The following is a 27,822-nucleotide window of genomic DNA, read 5'->3' as shown; positions in this document are numbered from 1 at the left end:
GCAAAAATAGCAGGAATTTTATGTGTATGATTAAAGGATAATTTAATTTGATTATACAGTTGAAATATTGATTAAACTTTTAAGAATTTATTTATATTTTTAAATTGTTTTATAATTTATTCTTATAATATGCCTTTTTAGTTGTTAAAATAATTTAACAATGGTGTATTAATAAAATAAAATAAATTATAAACTTTTAAAATTATATCTTACATAATTTAATTTTGAATATAACAGAATAGAATGACAAATTTGCAATAATAATAATTTTAATGAAAACATATTAGAAATAGTATTAGAGAAAACAGTGTCAATAAAATACATATGAGTATACTTACGCTTAATTTTAATATACACAAAGATTATGAAAATTAACTAAACGTAATGTCTAGGGATAGATGATTTCCCTCTCTCATTGACATTAATATTTTAATACCTACATCCTCGTATGATTAAAAATACTTAAAAAATATATTACCAAAAATATATAAAGTATATATAAAAATATACCATAGTCGTTAAGTGGAGACTAGTGATCGTAGTGCATCCAGTTTACCATTTAGCCTCTCCCCAGAAATTAAAAAAAATTAAATGAATTGTTATATAAAAATAATTATTAAGAAAGGAAAAAATTTAATTTAACCTCCATAAAAAATTTAATCACTCTATACCTATGACTCATTCACAATGGTCGTAATAAGTGAAAGGTTGCTTTCATTTTTGTTGTATACTATGACGTTTCTCTGTGCATAGCTTGAAAAAGTTGTCTGTGGAGCTATTTCAGCTTATTGGATAATAGACCTAATGGGAAGCTTTTTTATCACATTATTTTTAGACTCTCTCCACAAAATTTTAGTCATTTTTGAAAATGTTATGACAGCTTTAAGTAAAAAAAATTGAAGAAATGTTGAAAATGAGCGATTTTAAAATTTGTAAATGTTTTGAAGATTTCCCTCATTTACAGGGGATGAGGGAAATTTTTAAATTTTTTGAGTGTAATATCTCCGACTAGATATGAATTGTGAACTTTTTGAATTCCCCTCTGTAGGTAGGTAAAGGATCAGATTTATAAAAAAAATATACCAAATGATAAGTAAAGACATCAAGCATCTATAAAAAAAAATTATTTTGATATGGTTCTTTTTGAAAAAATTATGATAGTTTTAAGAAAAAAAATTGAAAAAATGTCGAAATTTACGGATTTTAAAAATCGTAATTTTTTTGGAAATTTCTCCCATTTACGGGGAACAAGGGAAATTTCTTTTTTTGAGGGTAATGTATTCGACTAGATACGATTTGTGATCTTTTAACGTATCGTTGAAAGAAATTGATAGGGTGAGAGCTGAGAAAAAGTGGTAACAGATACAAAAAAAAAGAACACATCATAGTAAATGCAACACCTTTTCAGCTTTGTAACGAAACTAAAAACATTTTAATACAATTATAATGATACAACTACTCAGCTTCGCGTTGAAGCTAAAACTTAAGCTGATACTACTTTTAAGAGAGAAGAAATGTAACAGAACTTAAGTTTTTTTGAAATCATAGAACATAAGATATTATTATCTCTGGAAAAAATTAAAAAAAAAGTATTTATACTTTTATAGATATCATGACATTTATAGTTACTTAACCAGCCTGTATATTGATTTAAATAATAATAACATTAAATAAAAGTTATATATTTTATAAACATATTTACCATTATGTACAGATTCTTATTTTAAGTTTAAAATAGCTTTATGTAATCAAAACTTTTTTGGTGTTACTATAAGTAAATAAATAAATTACGAAGTTAATTATATACACGATATATACGATTACACGTGAAAACTACGTGATCGAACATCTTTTGTGTACTCTAAATTCGTGTTCATTTTGTATGTATTATTTATGTATTTACAAAACACACATAACATTTGCGTTAAATATCTTACAAATACAATTAGCTTAGAAGTTACATTTTATTTAATAGCATTTGAATATTACAAATGCATCAAATATGTACAGTGTACATTGTACACAGTGTTCAAATATTAGGTTCTAATAAAAATGTTGAACGAGATTTATTCGTATCAGTGACTTCATTACAACTAAAAATATTTTTTTTTTATTTTTTTGGTGAGCCAAATATAAAATTTTACAATTTTCGTAAAACACTCGTAGGGGATGTGAAAGGGGGAAAATTATTTTAGGCTGTGGAATAAATGTTTTTGTGATTGTAAAACAAGTTTTAAAGTTTTTCAAACAATAAATTCCTTTTGGGATAATACTGATTTAAAGTTGTTTTCGTCTACTAAAAGTACGATTATGATTATTTTAGAACCAGTAAATGATTAAAGAAATTGTGACAACAGTATTAGTTTTAAGCCTACCAAACTGATGTCTAGTAGTATAAGTTCTTCAAATTTGTACTAAATATTAGAAAAAATGTATGATGAATCTATTCATTTATTCAATTTTTTTTAAATATATTTAATATATTAATTTGTTATATTACATATCTATTATGAAGATTAATTTAATCATTTTTTTATTTAATTATATTAACAATGTGATTGATTTAGCTACAGAAGTAAAAATCTTTAAAAATATATATAAAATAAAATCATCATTATCAATTAGTAATCAGATTCTATAAAAGTTTTCATTATTTTTTTTCTTTATTGCCTAAATTGATTTTCTCTAGAGTTTGTTAAATACAATATACATTTATTCATTTTTTAATATATATATATATATATATAAATATCTTTGTTGTAAAACATCACCAACACTTTAATAGCAATGAATTGTATCATCAAATGTAATTGTTTCAATAAAATGACGATTAATTAAGTATTTAAAGAGTTATTTATGAATTATTCTTCTTTATTTATTAAAATCTGTTAATTTATTTTAAGACAAGATAACTTGGTATAATCAATAGTTTAACTATCTAGTTAGACTTACTAATATTCAGTTTTGGCAATGCTGATCAATATAGACGCTAATTAGGAGATAGCTTAGAGTGGTCTTAGCCTCTCCAAAGTTTTGAAAAATTACAAATATGGTTTTATTAAAAATAATTAGAAAAGGAGGTTATGCAAGTTACATACAATGAGCCCCTCCAAAAATTGTATAGAAATTACACAAAAGCTGATCAAACATTTTCAAAACTGAGAAGATATAAAACACCGTCGCAAATTGCATACAGTTTAATCAAGATAAATTTCAAATATTAAATATACAAGTATAAAAATATGAAGGAGTACTTATTCATCATGTTTCAAAGTATTTTAATATTTGGATTTGTAGTCAATATTATTAATGCTAATGATGGTACCATAAACCAAAATTTTGCTGATAAATATAGGCTTCTCAATCATTCATTATTTGAAAATGTTATACCAGTTTATAAGTATCAATGCTTACGTACTGGAATTACTATTGTATTTGGTGACATTGATGGACCTCTTGTAAAAGGATATTTCACTTTGGGTAAATTAATTTAACAAAATATATTTTTACATAAAAATGATTTATTTTATTAAATTTTCAGCCACAGAAACTCATGATAATGATGGTATACCACATACATTAGAACATTTAATATTTCTTGGATCGGAAAATTATCCTCACAAAGGAGTCCTTGATTTATTGGCAAATCGTTGTCTTTCTTCAGGAACCGACGCCTGGACTAGTAATTAATCAAAAAATTATTACAAGTGTTGTTTATATTTTCATGATTAAAACTTTATTTTATAGAAGTGGATCATACTTGTTTTACAGTCGACACAGCGGGGAGTGAAGGATTTCTTTCATTGCTTCCAATTTATCTTGATCATATTTTATATCCTACTTTAACTGTAATATTTTTTTTATTTATACACTTATGGGTACTTATTTATAAATTGTTATCAATATCTTATATATTTTAGGATGCTGGTTTTATCACAGAAGTTCACCATATAACTTCAGAAGGTAAAGATGCTGGTGTCGTTTATTGTGAAATGCAAGGACGTGAAAACACTGTAAATGATATTGTATATCAATCATTATTCAAAAAACTATATCCTGGTAAATGTGGCTACAAATCAGTACATGGAGGACTTAAGAAAAATTTACGAGAATCAACTACTAATGAAAAAGTATAAAAGATTATATTAAAACTATACATAATATGATGAATAACAATGGAGTATTGCTATTGCATTTAATTTTAAAGATTCGTAAATATCACCATACATATTACCGGCCTGAAAATCTGTTACTTCTAATTACTGGAAAAGTAGACCACTCTTCTTTTTTCAATAGTCTAGAACCAGTTATCCAAAAGATTTTATCAAAAGTAATGAAATTTATGTTTAATTTTATTATTAATGATTTTAATTCTAAATATTAATAAAGGGATGTCGTGAAGAATATGTAAAACCCTGGCAAAGCCCTGTAGATCCTTTAACAGAATCTTCAAATTATGTAGAATTATTTCCAAGTGATGAAGAGACCAATGGTACTATCAATGTTGGTTGGAGAGGTCCAGTTGGGTCAATTTATTCATATAAGTATTTAATTTATTTAATATTATATACAGGGTGGCCCACCACTCATTGACAACTTAAATAACTTTTGATCCAGTTANCTTTAACAGAATCTTCAAATTATGTAGAATTATTTCCAAGTGATGAAGAGACCAATGGTACTATCAATGTTGGTTGGAGAGGCCCAGTTGGGTCAATTTATTCATATAAGTATTTAATTTATTTAATATTATATATATTATTACATATTATCTCAAATTTTACTTAAAATATAACGTTTGATACTGTATGGCGCTTTGCTATAGGCAGGCGCTCACTCGTGTTCTCTCAATGTCAGCTGTATAGCTATTAATAAGACAATTGCTGAGCATTGCGCATTTTCCCTCACTCTTGACACCGAACGAAGATGGCTTTCAGTTTTCAATTGTTGATAAAGTGTTCGACCGTTAGTTTTGTGTGACATTCTACGATACGGATCGTTTGGGATACCATAGTGTATTTTGTGTTTTCCAACACCATAGTATATTTGTTATTGTAGACTGTCAAAACCCGTAGATATTCCCTTCAATTCGACTATACCTTTTGACCTAAAATATTGACATAAAAAAATGAAATAAAAAATTATAACACGAAAATGTTGAATTTTTAATATAAAATAACATTTTTTGTTTAACTTTTGACGCGGTCACGGCGCACTTCCGGCTTTACCGCTGGTTTTCGTTATGATAATTAAATGTACTACTACTTTTAGCGGCATTCTACGAAACAGATCAACTTTATGCTTCATACTAATTGCCAATTGCACTTTAATGATAACTTATATTTAGCGGCATGTAAATTCCATGTTAAATATTCACAAAAAGGCATTCAAAATTAAATTTTTCTAATGCTATAAACATTGGAATACTTAAACAAGTTTTTAATATGTTAATATGATTATTTCGTTTTAATTATAAAATGAACAATTTTTTTTATTTAAAAAAATTTAGCATTTTTTTTACAAAATGATTAATGAGATAATAACAATTTTAAGATAAGTATTTAAAGAATTAAAGCATTTAAAAATAGTTTTTTTTTATTATTAAAAGAATTATTAAAAAATATGTTTTTGACATAGCCTAAGAACGCATAAATTATTAAAACAAAAATGACTTATCTTTTATAAAACAAGTTTTAGCTCATTACCTTATATCTTACAAAGGAGTCAAATTTTTTTTATGATAACATACATTTAAAATAGCTTATAAAATGAAAATTTTCCAACTAAAACAACTTTAAAAATTAATTTTTGGATCAGTATTCGAAAAATATTCACATTTTTATATTTAGGTGGGAAGAGTGTGATCGTTATAAAATTAGACATCGATATTTTTTGGGTTACCCTAATGCTGACATTAGTACATGCTGCACTCACTTTTACTACATACCTTCTATATTTATAAAAATGCTTTTAATTATATAAGTATTTACCCTAAAGTTGTTATTGATCCGTAAATATATAATGTAGGAAATGTTCTAAAAATAAAAAATAATAATTTTATTTCCTATAAAGAATAAAATATATGTATTAATATAGTATCAGTTAAATTTGATCATCTGTATATAATTCATATATTTAAATTTGAAATATTATTTCTTGAAAATTATAATATTGTAAGCATAAATAACAAAACAACTAATAATTAAAGAATCATATAAAAATGAGAACCATTTACTGTTTAAATAAAATAGAGCTATATATTTTATTAAATATAAATTACCTTTTTTTACAGGTATATGGCTTGCAAATCACTTTTAAATTATTTAACCTATACTCCAATAAGTGCTTTAATAAAGGAGTTTGTTGAAATATCTGATCCATTGTGTAGTTCGGTAAATATAATTTTCTTCTTCTTCTTTTATTTTCTCGTCTTTATCCTAACTATTTTTGATCGGCCACCCTTATTCTAAATTTCCACTTGACACGATCTCCCAAATCAACTTTCGATTTCTCTGTCCTCATAACATGACCAAACTATCTAAGACTTTTTTCTCATCTTATCCACAGTGAACGCTACATCTATACTCCCTCTTCTATGCTCTTTCATTACCCTATCTTCTCTAGTCTCTCCACTCATCCGTCCAAGCATTCGTATCTCTGCTACACTAATTAATTGCTTTACTTTCTTATCAACTGCCCAAGACTCTAAATACAGTGCCGTATTTAGAAATTTATAATGGGGGGCACAAAAAATGTTCATGAATAAGGTACCATAAAACGACTTTTTTTTTTTGCTAATAACTTTTTTTAATACATATATTATGTGCCTAATCTGCACATCTCCTTTTTCATATATATCCTGTTAGGTTTCATATATATCACATCTCTAGTTTTTGATTAATTTCCTCCTTATTATGATATCATCATCAACTAATAATTGGTCATTTTTATTTTTGTTATTAGTGCAATTTCGTTTTCTCTTTCTCACAAATTTTTGGATCTGTAACATGTATAGTCTATTTTATTAACTTTGAATAGTTCATCAATTTCGCCACTCTACTGTCCCAATTATTTTACTTTGGCTTTTCTGGCTTCTTGATTTACCTTGTTCCTTAGTTGACAATATTTTTGTTGTCTTTCTCTCGTCTTATTGTTGTTATATTTTGTCTTTCATTTATAAGTTTTACTATTTCCTTGTCAATCCATGCTCTTTTTGGTTCTTTTTTTGTCAACACAGTATCCGCCGCTTTTTTGATAACGGATTTTATGTCTTCCCATTTTTTATTCAAAGGATTATCTACGTTTCCTTTTTTGTATTCGCGATCCATGTGGTGTCTATATTGTATTATAACCTCTGCTCATTTATGTAATCTGACACTATAGCAGTCTTACTATACTTTTGTTCTTTGTGGTTTTTTATATCTCAGTTCGCATTTCGTCATTACTAGATTGTGATCACTGCCACAATCAGGACTTGAGTATGCTTAACTTGATTCTTAAAGTGATTTTTCACCATTTCTCTTAAGGTTTTAAAATCTGGTGTTCGTTATAACCATCCCATTTTCTCTATAAAGTTTATTACTCTTTCTCCTCTTGTATTTCTAAAGGCAACTATATCAACTAACATTTCTTATACCCATATTATTATCGATAACCAAAAATTAACGTTTTCGAGTGATATTAAGCATTATTACATTGCTTGATAAAATATTTACATGACTCGGTCAATGGGGGGCACGCGCAATCATGCCCCCTCCTCTAAATGCGCCACTGTTTTGGACCATAAATCATAGCTGATCTCACTACAGTCTTATAGAATTTACCTTTTAGTCTCATTGGAATTTTTTTACCGCATAACATACCAGACACTTCTATTCATTTCAACCACCCGCATTTAATCTTGTGTCTTACATCCCCGTCAATACTATCGCTCTTTTACACAACTGACCCTAAATACTTAAAACTCTCCACCTCTCCAATCACGNCCCATTTTTTATTCAAAGGATTATCTACGTTTCCTTTTTTGTCCTCACCATTGTCACTGACTTCCTCATTTCACCTACCTCGTGTTCTCTTTTGTCAAACTCGTACTCAATATACTCTGTCTTATTTCTACTTATTCTTAAATCCTTTTCTCCAAGAGCTGATCTCCACACCTCTAGCCTTTAATTTATTTCTTCCCTATTTTATCCTATTAACACTATATCTTCTTGTATTTTTAGCTCGGTAAATATAATACAAATATTTATTTAGTTCCAATAACTGTTATTAGTGACTTATTATTTTTTTATTTTAAGGTATCTTACTATATTAGTGATAATTTGAATCCAAGTATAGTTCTTGAATTTGAAAATGTACCAATTCAAAAATTGGATGAAGAAAAAATACCATTTAAATTAAAAGAAGTATTTAATAAGCTTATCCGTGATGAAGATTACTTTGACATAGAAAGACTGAGAATATCTATTGAAAAATATAAGCTATCCCTATTAAAAAGTCTAGAAATTAATCCTAGTTCCACTTTATCAACATTAATAATTAAAGACTTTTTGTATGGAAAGAGTCAATCAGATGTAAGTAAAATTAAAAAATGTTAAAGACTTATTAGAAAAATAATTATTCTTCTGCCTGCATAATTTTAGTTAAACGAAAGATTGAACAGAATTAGCACTTTGAATAATCTTCTTAGAGAAGATATCTCGTTTTGGAAAGAGATTTTAATTGATTATTTTTTAAACAATCATAAAATAGTTGTAAGAGGTGTTCCATCAATAAAAAAAAAACACGAGCTAGCTAATGAAGAAATTCAAAGAGTATCAAAACGCAAAAATGATTTAGGGGATGATGGCTTAAAAATAAAAGCTATTGAACTGCAAAAAGCTAAAACCGAATGTGAAGTAATATAAATATAATTAAATATTTATTTTTATGATAATAGTTATTATTGATTTAATAGTCTTATTTAGGAGTATTAAATCATTGTATATTTAAACTTGCAATAAATAATGGTTGTGGGTAAAATAATTATTTGAATCAGTTATATTTATTTTTATTTCTTGATATTTATTACATATGCTATCTAGCATATATTTTTTTAGTTAATTTAATTATTTAAGGCACGTACTATATTTTATATAGGTAATAAAGAAATTAGAAAAATATTCTGATATTGACTCAAATATTAAGTTTTTTGGGTATAAGAATGATTTTAAGGTCTCAATTAACATATAGTTTGATACATTTTAGAAAAAAACCCCTAGTGAAATATTTACGTCAGTTAAAATCCCTAGTGTTGAACTTATACAGTTTTTATCTTATGATACTTTTTCATCAAATTCAATAAATCAACACAATTTATTCAAAACTTCTGATGTTCCATTATTTGTTGAAATTGACAATATTAAAAGTAATTTTGTTTATGTAAGTAAAAAAAATATGAATAATTTATAAGTACTTGTAAGACCTACTAATTATATTTTTGTATAATAATTCTATTCAGATGAGAGTATTTATTAACACTAAAGATTTGGAATTGAATCTTAAAAAATACTTACCCATTTACCTTAATTTGATAATGGAAAGTAATGTAATAAGAAATGGTGTAAAATTAGATCATACTGATGTCATTGCGGAATTAGAAAAAGAAGCTGTTACATGGAGTACATGTGTTGGGATCGGATCAACATCATCGTTTTGTTGTGGAACTATTTTCTCTGTTGTAGCTTTCATTATTACTGTATGTTTTAATTCCAAAGAGTACTTACATTTTTTATTTAAAAATCATATTAAATTTATTATTTATAACATATTTTATGGTTTTATTTTATTTTATTACTTAGTATACGATTTTAGAAATATATTATTTCAATTAAATTTCTGATTTTTAAATATATCTTTTTGTTTTACATAACATAATCGAAAATTTGTTATCATATTGAATATAATAGTTGATTAATTATTGATTTATTTTTAAATATAACCTTTAAATAAATAATATTTGAAAATTTAAACTCTTATTAAATGTTTTAATATAATAGGTCGAACCAGAAAAATATCATAAAGGCATCAAATGGCTTCATGATTTTCTTCATAATACAAATATTACTAAAGAAAAGTTATCTGTTAATTTATCAAAACTTATAAATAAAATTTCAAGCTATCGTAGAGATGGAAGACATATGTTAAATCAAATTGTAATAAATATGATTTACAAACAAAGTAACTATTAAAATAGTACATTTATAAAATATTTATACTACATTTATACAGAGTAATCGATTTATCATAAATTACTCTATTTTTCACAAAATAATTACAATATTGGAAAATAATTTCGATTTCTTTTTGTGACATATAATTTTTGATTTATCAGCTAATAATTACTTTTTAGAATCATCCGTTATAACTTAAAAATGCGTCAACATTATTGTTTTAAACGATAACATGCATACTTAACTAACTTATAAATTATAAAATAATCTAGTCAAAAAAATGATTGGTCAATAACAACTTTTGGATTACTTTTTCGAAAATTATTAAAATTTTTATAATTGGTGGGAGAAGTGCAACCGGGAAATATTTTGTGAAAAAATATTAGTACCTGCATTTCAATTTCAGTCATTGGTTTAAGTTATTAATAACTTTGTATTTACTTCTGTTCTTTTGAATTTAATTAATTAATTTATTGTATTCATATGTCAAAAGTTCATTGATGTTGTTAATAAGTAATTATTTGAACAAATTTTTTTCTCAATATCATAATTTTTTTTTGATTAATTGAATGTGTAACGATAAAGAGAACGCCCGTATAGATTCTTAATATTTATTATACATAATATGTAGTAAAAATTTACATATTATACAAACCCGAAAATAATAATAATAAAATGAATAATTACTGTTATACTGTGCGAGTTAAGTGACTAGATAAATAAAAGTAAGTTGCCACAAACGTGGTAAAATGTCAACTGAATTCGTTATGTTTTTAATTAATTTAAGAAAGATGTAATAGGTTTTGTTTACACCCGCCCGTGCCACATATCGATAGATAGAACGTAGGGACGTTTATGATAATCAGACACAAGTGAAAAATGTCTTGTCACGTCATACACATCTGACATATAAATTGATGTACATGCTCGTAAAAATTTAAAGGGCAAAAAATATTTACACACTGAAATCATTTTAATGAGTTAAATCTTAACGAAAAAAAAAGATAATTTATACAAAACTACTTAATCAATTTTGCCTCCCGAACGGTAAGCAATTGATAATTGAATTAGCAAGTAATAACGAGACTTCGAAGTTGGTATTTCAAAGGCAGCCAAGTAAAAACAAAAACGAATACTCAACGCTGCAAAAATTGTAGGAAACGTAAAAATGTCTTCTTGTAAAGTAGATGAAGCTAAAGTAGCCTAATAAAAACAATGAACATAAAATGTTCGTAAACGATTGGGTTTTTACAATAAAAATATTGAAAAGGAAGCAAAAATTGTTCGAGTTTGAAACCTAACCCATTTACACAATTATGATTTGGTATTGGTAAATTAATACATTAGTGAATGAATTTAGTTTATGTTTATATAAAATAATTTGATCAACAACACTTTTTGGGTAGTTAATAATAAGAAAGCATATAGAATATTTTACTATTGTATAACCAATAAAAAGAGAGTATATGGTGGAGTGTTAGAACTAAGTAGTGAACATATAACATTGGTGTGAGAAGATACTTAAGCGAAAGAAAAAAAAAGAGTTAATCATATATAAATACATTTTATTGATTATTACTAATAATTGTAGTTGAAACTACTTTTACCTGATATATCTTGGCGGTAAAGCACGGTCCACGATGTAGAGAGGAAAAATAAGTAGTACAGGTTTATTAGATAATTAAATAAGAAAAATAAGTTATTACATAAGCGTATATTATGAATAGTTAGATAATTATATTAACAAGATTGCATTTTAAATTAAATCATAAAGATATAATATAAAAGAAGACACCAAGTCAGATCATGAGTATTAGAAAATAAGTAAAAACTGCAAAATAAAAGAATGAGTAAAACTAAGCACTCAAGTGTGTCCGCAAGAAGAAAAAAATTGAGAATGAGTAATCGAATCTGAATATTATATCATCTATATTTTCTTTGGTAATAACAAATTTAGTATAAGTAAAAATTAAAAAGGTCATTTTACAATATTGAGTCAAAGAGGATCACCAATTGCATTTATGACTATTAATGCTAATAAAACTGGATTTATTATTGTACAAACAGATGTCATATAGCTACAATAATAATAATTTTTACTAGCATGTACACATAATCATATAATTTAAAGCATATTAATTACATTAATTTAAGAATTACTAAGCACAATAATATATCAAAGTCCTGTTATATAATAATTATAATAGTAATATATTATCATCTATTTTATAATATGGGATTTAGTTTGTTTATGTTTAAAACAAATACTCTAGATTCTCTTTATGATATCAAATTATTGAGTGAAAGAGACATGGCTGTTAGTAGGAGACTTGTAGGTGTCTATATAGTCATCCACTTATAATATTTACTTTATTCTTGGCTTATTTTTTATGACCTTAGGAATACTAAGCTAATTTCATTTTTTTTTTTTGACAGATAACAATTTTACAAGTAGTACTTTAAGACAATATAAGTTTTTAACTAGCTTGCAAAAAAAAATTGAAACAGAAGCTGGTTGGGAAGTTGTTGAAGAAGATTTGAATAAATTAAAATTATTTTTAGCTAATCCTGATAACATTAAGTTACATATATCTGGCGATTTGGATAAATTATGTGATATTATTCCTGAAGCTTCTGTTGCATTACAAAAAATTATTCCAGATAATTCAAAGGCATTAATACATCCGTAATAAAAATTTGGTTATAGTATTAAAATTGTACTTAATATTACATATGTTGTATTTAAAATTTATAGATTTAAAACACAGTTTGACTATGAATCTATGTTGCCTTTAAACCAATGTGAAATTCGAGCTTGTGTTGTTGGAATGGGTTCTATTGAGTCAAGTTATTTCACGCAAATTACTGATTGCATAAACGATTATAACCATCCAGACGTAGCTGCTGTTTATGTATTTTTGACATACTTTAGTCAGTTAGAAGTATGTTATCATTTTTATTAAAATATATATTATATTAAATATTTTTTTTTTAATTGAGAAAAAAGTGATCTAATATTTTTTTCTCCAATCAAAATGTGTTTAAAAGATTTATTTTTATTTTGTAGTAATAAGGTTATTGATAATTTGATATATTTAAAGAGCGAGAAAATTTTAAACATTCTGAGTACTGGAAATTAAAAGGTATATTATCCCTAATTAATATTTTCGGTTCCTATAATATTAATTCGAAATTATGTAGTAATAAGAAAGTAATAGATTCGTGATAGTAGAATTATTTTCGAAATCCACATTGAAATGATGTAAGAGTTTAATTTAAAAGAGGTGATTATTTTGGATCAAGTAATTTTTAAAATAATTTATATAGTGCCTTAATTTTTGATACTGAATGATAATTTAATACATTAGACCTATCACCAGATTTAAAATTAGAAAAATGCTGCTTCATTTACAATAAGGTAATTATTTTAAGAGATACTGAGTGTCTAATATAAAAACAATCATTCTATATATAAAAAAAAAACGGTATCACAGGGTGGAAGTGGCATAGTTGGGACAAATATAGATGATATCTGACAGTGATTAAAATTATTATCATAAAAAACTCATTAAGAATTGCATCCATGGATATCATAAATCAAGTAAAAATAAAAAACGCTTCGATGTAATCTGTGGATAGTGTTAAATTTTAAGAATTTGCTGGAATATTCCAAAAGTACAATGAACTTCTATTTCCTTATTTATATCCCGATTACAAGTTTTATAATATATAAGTATAATATATGAATTAATATTTAATAAATTTATTCAACTTCGACAGAAATTTGTACTTAGAAGATAAATTGTCGGGACAATTTTTTTTTTTAATTTATAATACTTTACAAAAGCATTAATTTAACATAAGTATAAAAGATGCAGTATTTCATTTTTAAAAGTTAAGTTGAAAAAATTGACCCTTGTGAAGAAATTGCTATTTTAAATGCCCCCCTGTGGGCAGGTAAAGGGTCAGATTATCATAAAATTTATATCAAACGAAAAAGGAAATACATAAAGTGATTATATAAAAAAAAAATATTTTGGTTCGTTTATCTTTCCTGAAAGTTATGGTAGTTTTAAGAAAAATAAGTCAAAATTTACCGAGATTATAATTTGTTGAGGATTTCCTCCTTTTACTAGGAACATGGGAATATTTCCCAAATTTTAAGGGCAATATCTTCAACTATATATGATTTTTGATCTTTTGACGTATTGTTGAATGAGATCGGTCAGTGAGATCTTAGAAAAAGTGGCAATAGGCATAATATATATATATATATTCTAGTAATATTAATACCTTTTCGGCTTCTCATCAAAGCTAAAATATAACTTTATAGTCTTTTAAAAATCAAATTTTTTAATATGATTTTTTCATGGTTACTAAAGAGAGGTTACACTCCATTGTCATAACCATATCGTATTATTGTAATCGATCACCAAGTACATTTATTGGTAAGAAATAAATTTGACAAACTTATTTTTCTAGTGAAAAATGAATAATTAACTTAAGACAAAATAAGACTTCTGAATCACTCGATTTAATTTTTTTTTATTTATCTTATACTAAAACTTAACATAATAACAAAATAATTATGGAATATAGTTTTTTATTTTTACTTGATTTATGATTTCCATGGATACAATTCTTAATGAGTTTTAATTTCAAAGGTTTGACTAAAGTAGTAGGTACACTCAGATTGTATTTAACTAGAAAAAATGTCAGAGTTAATAAGGGGTCGTAAATGCTTATTGGACAATTAAAATATTAAATCTGTGTAATTAATAGAATAGTAAGAAACTAGATAATTTAGATAGGTCATAAGAAGAGCGTGTCGTGAGAAAAAAGTATCCGCTAGGCATCGAAAGCGAATACGTGTTCGTGCGAGTCGTAAAAGGAAACAGCCAGTTGGTACGTCGGAAACGCAACCGAACAGTAATATAGCGACTGAGAGTCGGCAGCCGGCTGAGGTTTGGTCGACTTTGTACTCTGTAGGTCGTAGAACGGCATGCGTAGGTAACTATTGTTGTCGTACTAATAGCTGAAAATCTTATTGAGAACGGCATTTGTTAGTGTCCGGCAAAAATAAGGCACAGCAATGGCGACGAGATAAAAAATGTTAGGTAGGACAAACATTTTATAAATTCGTTATCCACCTTTCAAGATTTTCAAGCCTTCATTTTTTAAAACCTTTAAAAGGTGCATTAATTCCTAAAAAAAAAAAAAAAGGTTATTTATTGTTGAATGGCATATTTTGGTAAGTTAAAAAATATTCATTCTATAGCTATTTGGTCTAGCTATAAATAACTTTTGTATTCGTATACTATACCTAGTAAATTTTTAATAATTATTTTGGAGAATTCTGTGGATAAGAATTTATTATTTCTGTTGTAACGTTTATGTAACTCAGTTTACATATCTAAATAGATTAAAACGTATTCAAATTTATAATGTATTCAGTGCACAATCATTAATATTTTAATTACTTATGATAGTAATTTTTGTTTTTAACAGGGACCTATGTGGAAGAAAGTTCGAGGATCAGGTTTTGCATATTCCTGTAAAATAAATCTAAACTTAGACGAAGGAAAAATTTCTTTAAGTTTTTACCGTTCTGTAAATGTAGCAGCTGCTTATCAAGCTACTAAATCAATAATAGTAAGATTAGTATATTAGTAAATTTAGAGTCCAATAATTTATTATATTGTTTGGCTGCTATGTAAATTGATTTAACTCTTGTGATAATATCGTTCGCGTTGTCATTTCCGTTGCATCGTTTGTTATGCCACCGACTCGTTACACCTCTGGGCCGGGGCATTCAGTATTTTCGTCTTATGTACACGACTTGAATCTTATGTTACTAAAATTAATGACAATACTATTCAATATTAACAGATCAAATGTAAATTTACTGTCGTTAATCACACTATTACATAAATTATTATACCTATATTACTACAAAAATTAAGTATATATATAGTTTATATGTAACCTGGTTAGTTCATTTAATCCGTTCACACAAAAGGAAAAAAAACGTTCTCCAAGAAATGAACCAGCGGATGGACATCCAAAATTTCTCCTTGTTACCAAAAAAATACCATCACGGTTTTCAACTGTGGGCCCTCAAGTTGAGGCATACCACTATCCGTCTTAGGATCGTTTACTTATTTGCGCCATACTCGCTCACCGTACACACACGCAAGACAATTTATATTGTGTTAATAGATGGTGCGCAAGTGGCGCTGAATTTGATAGGCGGCCAAACATCGTCATCTCAGTCTTTTATTATATTTATTATTTACATTTATTGAATTAAATTGTTATAATACAAGGCACGTCCAGAAAGTAAGTGTACTGGTTCTCTCACAGCTGTAGGGAATACTTTTTAGACATGTTGGCAACACTGCTACGTAGCCTGACTCCTCCCCTTCAAAACGAGACCAATCTGAGGTTAGTGTATTGATAACTCTTGACGCAGTAGCATTTCTCGCGAAAAATGTCGATCGTATCTCCCGCCAAGTGCGAAATTCGCGCCGTTATTCGCTACCTCGTCGCGAAGGGAAAAGCTCGGGTTGAGATTTATAATGAGGTGAAAACTGTTTACGGTAATAGAGATATGAATCGTACGAGTGTGTATAAGTGGTGGGGCGAGTTTAAAAATGGCCGTACTTCCCTGCATGACGATCAGAGGAGCGGAAGACCTTCAATTGTGACCGACGAACTTGTGAAAAAAATCGAGATTTCGGTCCGTGACGATCGCAGGTTGACGTTAGATGAACTTTCTTAGATGATATTTCTGCAAATCTCTAGATCCCTGATACACGAAACAATCACAGAAACTCTCGGATATCGGAAATTGTCTGCGAGGTGGGTCCCAAAACAGCTGACAGAACAGTACAAAAAATCTCGATTTCCCGCACTTGGCGGAAGATACGATCGACATTTTTCGCGAGAAATGCTACTGCGTCAATAGTTTTCAACACACTAACCTCAGATTGGTCTCGTTTTGAAGGGGAGAAGTCAGGCTACATGGCAGTGTTGCCAACATGTCTAAAAAGTATTCCCTACAGCTGTGAGAGAACCAGTACACTTACTTTCTGGACGTGCCTCGTACTTTTGTTAAATCAGTAGTTACATTTTTTTTTAACTTTTTCCTTTCAACAAGAAAACATATATGTTTAAAATTAATAAAAGGAATATTTATTTAAATGACAATGACGCAATTAAATTTTACTTTTTTTTACTAGATTGTGTAATAACTTTATAGTTTTAAGTAACAGAGGACTTGAAAAAATTTAATCTCGTAAATTTTAGTTCAAGGAAACTTTTATTTGGTACTAATTAAAACCACCAATTGTTTTTATATGTTATTTTCAAATATGCGGCTTTGTTCTTCACTATGAAAAATTATCCATAAAAATTATGAGCTCCTACTTATTCTGAAAACTTAAAATTAATTTTATACGTTATAAACTATAATTTATTCATAATTCTTTAGTTTTATAGAAAATATTTTGTATTGTTAAATTTTTCTATTATTTTAGGATGAACATTTATCCAGTAGATTTTCTTGGGATTCTACACTTTTCGAATCAGCAAAAAGTTCTGCTATATATAGCATAGTTAATAGAGAGGATACAATTATTGCATCAACTATACAATCAATTTTGTTTTACTTCCAAAATTTAAAACAAACTTATAACCAGTAATAATTTACTTATTAAAATGAAATATTTAAAAAATATAATTGTATTTTCTTCAGGGATTTAATTAAAAAAATATCATTAGTAAAACTTGATGATCTTCCTGAAATTGGTAGAAAGTATGTGATGCCATTATTTAATCCAAAATCAACCATAACTGCAATGGTATGTCCTTCTACAAAAGTTGAAGAAATAGCTAATGAGTTTGAAAAGTAATTTTTTAAATGAATATAAGGGTGAAGTTTTGAAAATGTAATCAAATGGGAAATTGTTAATTCATTTTTTCTCTTTTAATATTTAGCAGATTTTATTTTAGAATGAAAATTATGGTACTCATTTGTGTTAATATCATATTAAATCAAGTTTGAAATAAAACTTTATTTATCTAAAAAAATGCAATTACAAATACACCATTTGTTTATTATCAATTATACCACTTCACCATATAAATAAAAATAACAATTTTTTTAATTAAAATATTATTTAAATTTTCAGAATTGGTATTAAAATGAATGTATACAAGTCTTTAGATGAAAGTTTTTTAAATAACTAACCGCATACTTAGATTGTAAACAATTTTAAAAAACCTCTAGAGGTAATATTTTTAATTATAAAATATAAAAATTATTTTTTAAATAAAATACATTACTCAGCCGAAGACAATCTAAGTAAATGTCTAAAAATATTAAATACTCATATTTTGCATTGTAAATTTTTTTATTTTTTCAAAGCGTTTCCAAATATGTTATAAAATACAAAAAATTGAATGTTACACTTGAAAAAATGGTTTTTAATTACTGTGTTTTTTTTCATTTTTCTTTATTAATAAATTTATAATTTAGAGTATTAAGAAAGAGTATTTTATTATTAACCCTAAATATTAAGAGGATAAATTATACGTCAGCATATTGATAATAAAAAAATAGTAAACCAATCTCTCTTAAATATAGAAAAAAATTAATTTAAAATATAAAATAAATTATTTAAACATGAAATAACAAATTAAAAACATAGTAAATAATAAGATGAGTACACAATTTAATTTAAATTCAAGATTTTATTCAACTCTCGTACATTTTTTTGTGTATTATTTGTAACTTTAAACTTTTTACTATAGATTATTACTGTACCTCGCAAGAAACTTTAAATTTAAACTTATTTTATTTAGAACAATTAAACTAAAACAATAAAAATAAAAATAAAAAAGAATCCATAGTAGTATAAGTAATAGTGAGTAATATTAACAAAGTTATAAAAAAATATATTTGGTATTAGAGTTTAAGCTTTAGTTTCACTAGCCATTTGATAATTGTGGCAAGGTTTGTGAGACAGTTGATTCTGGGTCCTCGGTAGGCATGGAAAGGACATATAAAAGCTGTTTGGTAGATGGTCTGCTTTTCTGCTTTGCAGTCTATTCTGGTGAATTTCTCATGTCCCATTTGTGTAAGAAAACTTCATATCAGATATGCGAAGATTGCATTATATTAAGTGAGTACCACAGATAGGTAAAGAATCGCTGTAGGTCAAATTTTGTGTGTATATGTCATGGTGATATGTTACATAGGAGGTTGTCGTTTTCTACCGCATGTTTGTATTCATTTGATTATCATATCGAAATTTATCTTAAGTCCTTCGCTGTTTTTAATGGGGGTGTTAGTATAGTAACTCAAAAATAAAAGAAAAATATAATAAAATTATTATAGCAGTGGAAAAAAAGGAGTTACTATTTATTTTAATATAAGTTTCTCGGGTATGAGTTCGAAGGTTTATGAGAATGATGAAGAGGTAATATAAAGACACTGTGATTTTTTTAGTGATTACTCAATCTTTTTTTGTTCCTATGTTAACCATATACTTAAAATAGTTAATATTTTTAAGTCTTATTAATTTAATTAATTAGTATTTACCTTAATGTTTCCGGAGGATGTCTAAAGAATGAATTAAGTCGTCTCGTTTATTTTAAATAAATCTAGACGTATCTGTTTTCTTCTTACACATAAATTAAACGATTGAGATTAATGAGCTGCGTCAATACTGAGAGCACGTCTGGATCGATGGAGAATGAGCCATGGGAGTATACTGACGAGGCACTGAGAGCATGCCGAGAGTATACTGTCCATTTTTAGGCCTTTTCTTGTCCCCTTTTATATTACTGTTTTGTTAATTTTTATAGCTATATTCATATGCAAGAAGTATCAGAAACGCTATTGTTATCTCTTTATTAAATTATTTATGACATGTTATCTTAAAAACTAATATACTATTCTGGACAATTATTAATTATTTCATTACAAAATTGACATATCAGTGACAATCCATATTAATATTTATGTGTATTTTATTATTTACATGAAAGTTTTAAATTAATTTAGTTTATTGCTTAACAGATAATATTGATTATATTGCCCATTTTTAACAGTATGACAATTTTTAATTGACAATAGTTATCATAGTTCATTGCTTAGATAAGAATTGTAATGAGAGGTGAATGTATTATAACATTAGGGGCTTGTATAATACTTGAGAATCTTGGTCAAAACCAAGAATCGGAAGCTACCCGATGTCTGCCCAAATATCGTTCCTATCTCTTTAAATGAGTTTTAATTACCTGAAGGAGATACAGGCAATGGTGTACCTAAGTTACAAGAGAGAGATTATATAATAAAGTTAGTATATTGTTTTATGTCAACGACAAAGTAAAGTCATATTCTAGATGTTCAGTAAATATAAGTTATATGTAATGTACAATACGTCTGACCTGAATGCTAGTACAATTGGTTAGTAGGTATGTCCAAGTGAGACGGAGTTGGTTGGCTATGATGACAATTGGCGATATACGAGTCGTTAAATAAAACAAGTGAAGTTATAAATAATATAAATAAGACGAAAGTAATAGTATTGAAAACTATGTCTATAACGGCCACTCAAACACAACTGCCCTTTTTTAATTCGACGTCAGTTGCCCCGGCTACAGACAAGTAGAATTTTCACAAGAGCATCTCCCTCTATGTTAATTAATAAGTATTACGAATTAAGTAAATGGAAATAAAATTTGTATGATATAAGTGGTAAGAACATAGTAATAAATGTTCTAAAAAAATAAAATAAAAAATAAAACGGGGTGTTTCTAGATTTCACTGGTTTTTTGGTCGCATCGTTAATAAAATTATTAGTGAACAATTTGTGGTAATTTCATCTAATAATTTTAGGGATTTATAAATGGATTGTCTTCAAAATAATAGAATGAAAATAATTATCAGTATAATTTATATTTTAGCCATTAATCTCATGATACTATAGAACCAAATAGCGAATGATTTATAAATAATCGCTATTAAAAAAAAATTAAGTAGAATAGGTGAACATTAAAATAGATTTTAAACAACAGAAACTGATAATATTAAAGGTGAATGAGGTCTTTTACAGGGAATTAACGAATTAATAGATTTGTTAATTTAATATTAGGACTATTAGATAAAATTAAATTAAAAATAGAGTAAGAATGACAAAAAAACCAATAAATTGTAATAAACTATAAAATGAAAAAGTGCTTGTGATCTCAGAATTAAAAGTATTTAATTTATATATATAAGGTTTAAAAATGATTTTCAGAAATCCACAAAGCTAAGTAAATCAATAATAAATCTATTTACTTTAATCTATGATAATAAGTATATTAGTATCGGGCAACTTCGAAATTAAAGAATTAATAGAACGCAAAAATTATTATTAAGAGCTATATCTGATTGAGGACGAATGTAAACACAGCAAACAATAATCATTATCTAATAAATTATAATTATTCAATTTTAAATAATATACTATAACAGATATAAGTTGAGAAAAAATATTAACAGTGATAAATATAAATAGAAACTGTATTTAAAAATATGAAATGACAAATATAGTAGTATAATTTTCAAGTATTCAACAAATTAAACATACATCAATAACCATGATAGGTTCTATTAATATAACAAATGTTTATATCATCTTAAATTTTTATTTCTGTCTCTTTATAACTCTTAAATAATAAGCCTTTTAGTTCCATGTGTAGTCAATAATTAATTAAATGTTTTTAAGCTTACATTAAAGAATTAATTATTTAAGAATTAAAATTTTAATAACCAAAAAACGAACTAATAGAAATAATTACGTCACGGTAGATGCAAGCAATTATATTACCACGGTCATATCATAAAATTCTTTTCATTTTATAATTTAGGTCCTTCTAAAATTAGTTTTTATTTTAACAATTCTGAAATTTAGACCATTTGAATAAATTTCTTATATTAACGATTTCTACTCAACAACTTATTGTTTTATAATATTTAATAATTTAAAATATTTTTTTGTTCTTTATTTCTGGACAGCCTTAAATGTGCCGAACAAAGCGAAGAAGCGTAATATTGTGAATAGAATAAATTATTCTTATTTGTAATACTTTATGCCTGTGTAACCGCCAGGCTGAAAGGACCATTGTAAAAAATCCTTTTTTAATCTTATATACACACAAAGGCTAATTAATCGATATGAATACAAGATCCTACAAATGATTGTTAACACTGAACTGAGAAATTATCATAAGATTAATTCAGACATCTACGAATAGAAATAAAGGTAAACGTGCTTATTTATTTGTATTTTTTACTCCTTGAAACGTAATTTAAAACGTAATAAACAAGAATAAAAAAAAGTGAAGTAGGGCTATTTTATTATTGGATAATTCAACATAGTTCGACGCCAAGATATCCTTTAACTTTATACGCCCTCCTTTTCCTTCCGTTTTATCTTTTTCACTATTTTAATTTGTTGTTTATTACAATAGGTTTAAATCAAGATAAATATTTTTGAAAAAAATAGTAAGCATAAACCCCTAACCACCTTTCCAAATGTGCCATAGGAGTATACAAATTTCAAATTTGTGAGATTAATGTCTTATACTAGATACGATTTGTGATTTTTTGTCGTATTGTTAAAAAAAAACCAGCACAGTGGGGACGTGGCATAGTTGGGTCCAGTATAGATTTAATCTGACAGTGATTAAAATCGCTATCATAAGAAACGCTTCGATGCAAACCTGTAGATATTGTTTAATTTTTAGAAATTGGTGGATTATTCTAAAAGCAAAATTAACTTCTGTTGCAAACTTAATACATATAATAAATAAATAAATAACTCGTAAATGCGAATATTAAAAATAGTGGACTGTATCGTTTTTATTATAATTCACTTGTAAGCCGGCGATTTGTCCTTACGCGTACGTAGATCAAACATAACTGTTTATTGCATTGGTCGGCGACCATCATTATTATTGCTATCGCTTAATAGCGTGATAACGAGTGCGAACAACTTCTATTTCTATTATTATTCCTAACTATTAGTTCTATTAGAAAAATTAGTCTACTGAGAGCTGAGAAAAATTAATATAATTTTTAATAATATTAAAATAATATTAATAATATTATTAATAATAATAATAACATTATTTATAAGTAGACCACTTATGTTCTAAGAAAGAAGAAAAATATTTTTTTAATTACAACGAAATATTTTATATTTTTTTCGAAATATATTATTCATAATGAAAAATATTTTCTATAATTTATTTGAATAATACAATTCGTTTAAAGTATAGAATAATAGTCAACAACATGTTGATTATCTAAAATAATATACAAGAAGACAAATTTTTAATAAATAATGATATTATTTTTTACATTATTACAAATAAAATTATTTACAAAACTATTTAACAAAATGTTTTTAATTGAGCTAAAAAAAAAAAAAAAACCATAAACATTTAATCAGTGTTATTTTTATAAATACAATATCTAAAATAGGAATAGATCATACAGTGACAGAATAACTGAAAATATAATATTGTATTATTTAGGAATAAATATTTACAAAATAAATTATAAATAATAAAATTATTCTTGGAATGAAAAAAATTTAATTTAATTTAATTAAAAAAATTTGACTTCCATATGTCTATGGCGCATACACAATGGTCGTAATAATTAAAGGGATCCCTTCCATTTTTGTTTTCTTCTATGATGTTTGGAAAATTTGAAAAATTTGTCTGTGGGGCTATTTCAGTTTATTGGATAATAAACCTAATAGGTAGCTTCTATATATTATTGTTTTTAGCCCCTCACCCCAATTATTTTTTATTTATTTATAAAATTATTCTATTTATATCTGCAGATGGTGTATAATTTAAGAAATTTCTATTTTCTTAATTATGAGTATTATGATTCACAAGTATAGTACACGAATAAACATTTATTATAATTATTAAATTTAGTTTGAGATTGATATTTAATTATTTAGTATTGTAATTTTATGAGGAAATGATATTAAGTTATAATATTGTTAGTAGGGTAATAAACAAGAATAGGAATAAATGAGGTAGGGATATTTATTATTTAATAAATAAATATAGTTCGACCCCGAGATACGACTTCATTCTTACCATCTTTACCTCCCTTATTCTTCTTTTCGCCTCTTTTTTTTTTGTTTATTACACTTGATTAAGATAAAGTATGCCGAATGACAGAGGGATATAAATATTATTTCTCATAAAAAATTGTATTAATCCATACACAAGTTATAGGATTATTAAGTTAAAAATAAAAATATAAAATCGAGAATTTTCACATAAAAATAGCATTCGGTAAGTATATTCAACGCGAAGACAAAATAAAGCCCGAATATTATTTTTCCAAATAATAAAGTATAGTACATTATCTTTAATTTAATGTATAAATGTGTCAGAGTATCCAGAACACCTTCAAAATTTAAGTTGAAAAAATTAATTTTTTGTGAAAGAGTTGTCACTTTAGTGTGGGCAGATAAAGGGTCAGATTTATAAAAAAATATACCAAATGATAGATAAAGACCTCATAGATCAAGCATGTATAAAAAAAAATTATATTGATTTGTTCATTTTTGAAAAAGTTATGGCAGTTTTAAGTAAAAAAAATTGAAAAAATTTCGAAAATTAGCGATTTTTAAATTTGTAATTTTTTTTTGGAGGTTTCCCCCATTTACGGGGAACGAGCGAAATTTCTTCAATTTTTAAGGGTAATGTCTTCGACTAGATACGATTTGTGATCTTTTGACGTATCGTTGAAAGAATTCGGTTTGGTGAGAGCTGAGAAAAAGTGGTAACAGATAAAAAAAAAACACATCAAAATAAAACCAATACCTTCTCAGCTTCGCATCGAATCTAAAAAGTATTTCAATAATAAATTACCTCCTTCACTATCCTGAGACGAATAATGTTTACTATACCAATTCAAACAGTTCATACATATGTGAAGTATGGAATATTAGTACAAAATCTGACGGCTCAATGTGATGGCCTAGTCCAGAGGTTCTCAAAGTCAAATGAATCACGGACCCCCATCTAAAGACCTACAGTTTTAAAGACCTAACCCTGATATGTGCTCGCGGACCCATGGGGGTCCGCGGACCACACTTTGAGAAACTCTGGCCTAGTCAACAACACAAAAAAAGAAGGACCACTGCCAGATCATTAGCTACACGTTAACAATTCCACGTTACGACTTAGCGATCATACACGAACGTACGTACTACAATTAATACCCTTAGACCACTGTCAACACTCCGCAGCATTATTGTCCAATACGACAAATAGCTGGACACACGGACCGGGGTAAACTTCTAGAATGTTCTAAATACTTGTCCCTGGCGGGGAGATAAGTCGATCATCAGCTAACTGCATGTTGGTATGTAGCATTGTCAATTAAATTTCTTAAGTTAGGATAGATGTCTACTCTTTTCATTACGGTTGAATTTTAATTGTTAAAGATTAGTTTAATTACTCAATTAACCTTTAAAAAAAATTATCAAAAAAATCAATAGAGGTTTTAAAAATCAGCTATATCTATACTTGTTAATCATTATGTATAGCTGTATTTAGTTAACATGTTGACTAGAGGCAGTCGTTTTCCAAGAGCAAAAATACTCGAGGGGTGAGTGATATTAATTTGAGGGAGTGACCGACCACTCTCTCCCCTATTGTCACAGTCAAAATTACTATTTGTATTCTTGAAATAATTTCAATTGTGTAGACCACACAAAACTTATAACTTATTATAACTTAGCACCTAAGTCTGTAACAAATACTATTAAAATAATTAAAGAATAAAATCTAATTTTCTTTTTTTGTCATTAGCAAATCTATCAATGATATTTTTGATATTATTATGAATATTAATATTTTTGTGAATATACAACAAAGCAAGACCTGTTAATCTATCTTCACTCATTTTGGACCTTAACCATGTTTTAAGCAATCGTTAAAATATAAAATAAAAAATATGTGTAGCGTGTTCTATAAATAACACGATTGCTTCAATATAGAGTTATAATATAGTATGTCAGTACATATATATATACAGGGTGGCCCACCACTCACTGACAACTTAAATAACTTTTGATCCAGTTAATATTTTTAGCTGATTTTTTTTTTAAATATTAGTTAGACGTTAGGTCTATAGCAATATCTCAATATTTAATTTTTTTACATTTTATTAAAAATATTAATTATTTTTAAATTTTAAATAAAATGTAAAAAAAAAATCTAAGATAGCTATTTTGTAGAGTAGAATTTAAGAAAAATTTTAGTAAAAAAATATCTTATTAATATTCAGTAGTAAATATTCTGTAGCGTTTTGAAGTTTGTGAAAATTTGAATTTTCATGTACTATTTTACGGTATTAAACATTGAAATACGTATTGAGAAAAGGACAGAAGAAAACGCTATCTTTTCAATATACTTTTGAATGAGAGTGATAAGTAATAATTGCCTTATCTAATTTCTTATCATGGTATTTATGCCAAGTTTGTAATGTATACACACTATCATCATATGTATACACAGTAATCATGAAAAGATAGCGTTTTCTTCTGTCCTTTTCTCAATACGTATTTCAATGTTTATAACCGTAAAATAGTACATGAAAATTCAAATTTTTACAAACTTCAAAACGCTACAGAATATTTACTACTGAATATTAATAAGATATTTTTTTACTAAAATTTTTCTTAAATTCTACTCTACAAAATAGCTATCTTAGATTTTTTTTTTACATTTTATTTAAAATTTAAAAATAATTAATATTTTTAATAAAATGTAAAAAAATTAAATATTGAGATATTGCTATAGACCTAACGTATAACTATTATTTAAAAAAAGAATCAACTAAAAATATTAACTGGATCAAAAGTTATTTAAGTTGTCAGTGAGTAGTGGGCCACTCTATATATATATATATATATATATTCTATTATTGATGTTATTTTGATAAAACAATGGGTGTTCCTACACAATTCGCATGCACTTATTATTATTTTTAGATTTTTATATACCAAGTCCTAATTAAAGGTATTTTAATTCAATCAGTAAGCCAGTAGCTGAGGAGGGGGTGCGCGCCCCCCTCTGGATCCGCCACTGCTACTACTTCACTTTATGAACTTTCAACGAATTCAAGAAGTGGCTTGGCAAAATACGATTTTACATAAAAAATAATGTATAGTCATTTTTTCAACCTTACTCCTGACATCATTAACCCTTAAACATTTGCGTGGGGGTCTAGCATACCCCCACATAAATAAAAACGGATGTATTATATTGCATAAAATGTGTCCATAGATATAATTTTAGAAGATGGTTTTTATAGTAATACTGAATGGATTTTCATAAATATATACCTTCGAAAAAAAATGTATGACTTAAAATATTCATCAAAATGAAATGGGTCATATTTACCCCCACGCGACTTGTAACGTTATAATGTTTTTTTAGACTTGTATTTTTTTCAAAATATTGTTTTATCGTAAATGCAATGTTATAATTTATATAATATTGTAAAATTGGAATT

The 27,822-nt window shown here is 26.5% G+C and overlaps 1 protein-coding gene across 1 annotated transcript; it reads left to right on the top strand.

The window, feature by feature from the left end:
• Positions 1-3,183: 3,183 nt before the first annotated feature.
• LOC126902724 (uncharacterized protein C05D11.1-like) lies at positions 3,184-18,648 on the top strand. Its single transcript, XM_050680295.1, has 19 exons — positions 3,184-3,480; positions 3,542-3,682; positions 3,748-3,848; positions 3,921-4,130; positions 4,208-4,330; positions 4,390-4,516; positions 4,703-4,730; positions 6,293-6,392; positions 8,298-8,573; positions 8,643-8,897; positions 9,247-9,420; positions 9,500-9,736; positions 10,038-10,218; positions 12,648-12,897; positions 12,967-13,153; positions 15,720-15,863; positions 17,750-17,910; positions 17,968-18,120; positions 18,404-18,648. The coding sequence occupies exons 1-19, from the start codon at positions 3,243-3,245 to the stop codon at positions 18,459-18,461; spliced, it is 3,144 nt and encodes a 1,047-aa protein (XP_050536252.1). The 5' UTR covers positions 3,184-3,242; the 3' UTR covers positions 18,462-18,648.
• The last annotated feature ends 9,174 nt before the right edge of the window (positions 18,649-27,822 follow it).

The sequence above is a fragment of the Daktulosphaira vitifoliae genome, unplaced genomic scaffold, assembly GCF_025091365.1.
Source record: "Daktulosphaira vitifoliae isolate Bord-2020 unplaced genomic scaffold, ASM2509136v1 Scaffold_3, whole genome shotgun sequence".
In the NCBI taxonomy this organism is placed as follows: domain Eukaryota; kingdom Metazoa; phylum Arthropoda; class Insecta; order Hemiptera; family Phylloxeridae; genus Daktulosphaira; species Daktulosphaira vitifoliae.
This window is presented reverse-complemented; position numbering and strand designations above follow the sequence as displayed.

Coding starts and splice junctions, on each gene's coding strand:
- LOC126902724 (XM_050680295.1), top strand. CDS start 3,243: ATGAAGGAGTACTTATTCATCATGTTTCAAAGTATTTTAATATTTGGA. Junction 4,731..6,292: donor GGGTCAATTTATTCATATAA/GTATTTAATTTA, acceptor CTTTTTTTACAG/GTATATGGCTTGCAAATCAC. Junction 8,898..9,246: donor AAGCTAAAACCGAATGTGAA/GTAATATAAATA, acceptor GATACATTTTAG/AAAAAAACCCCTAGTGAAAT.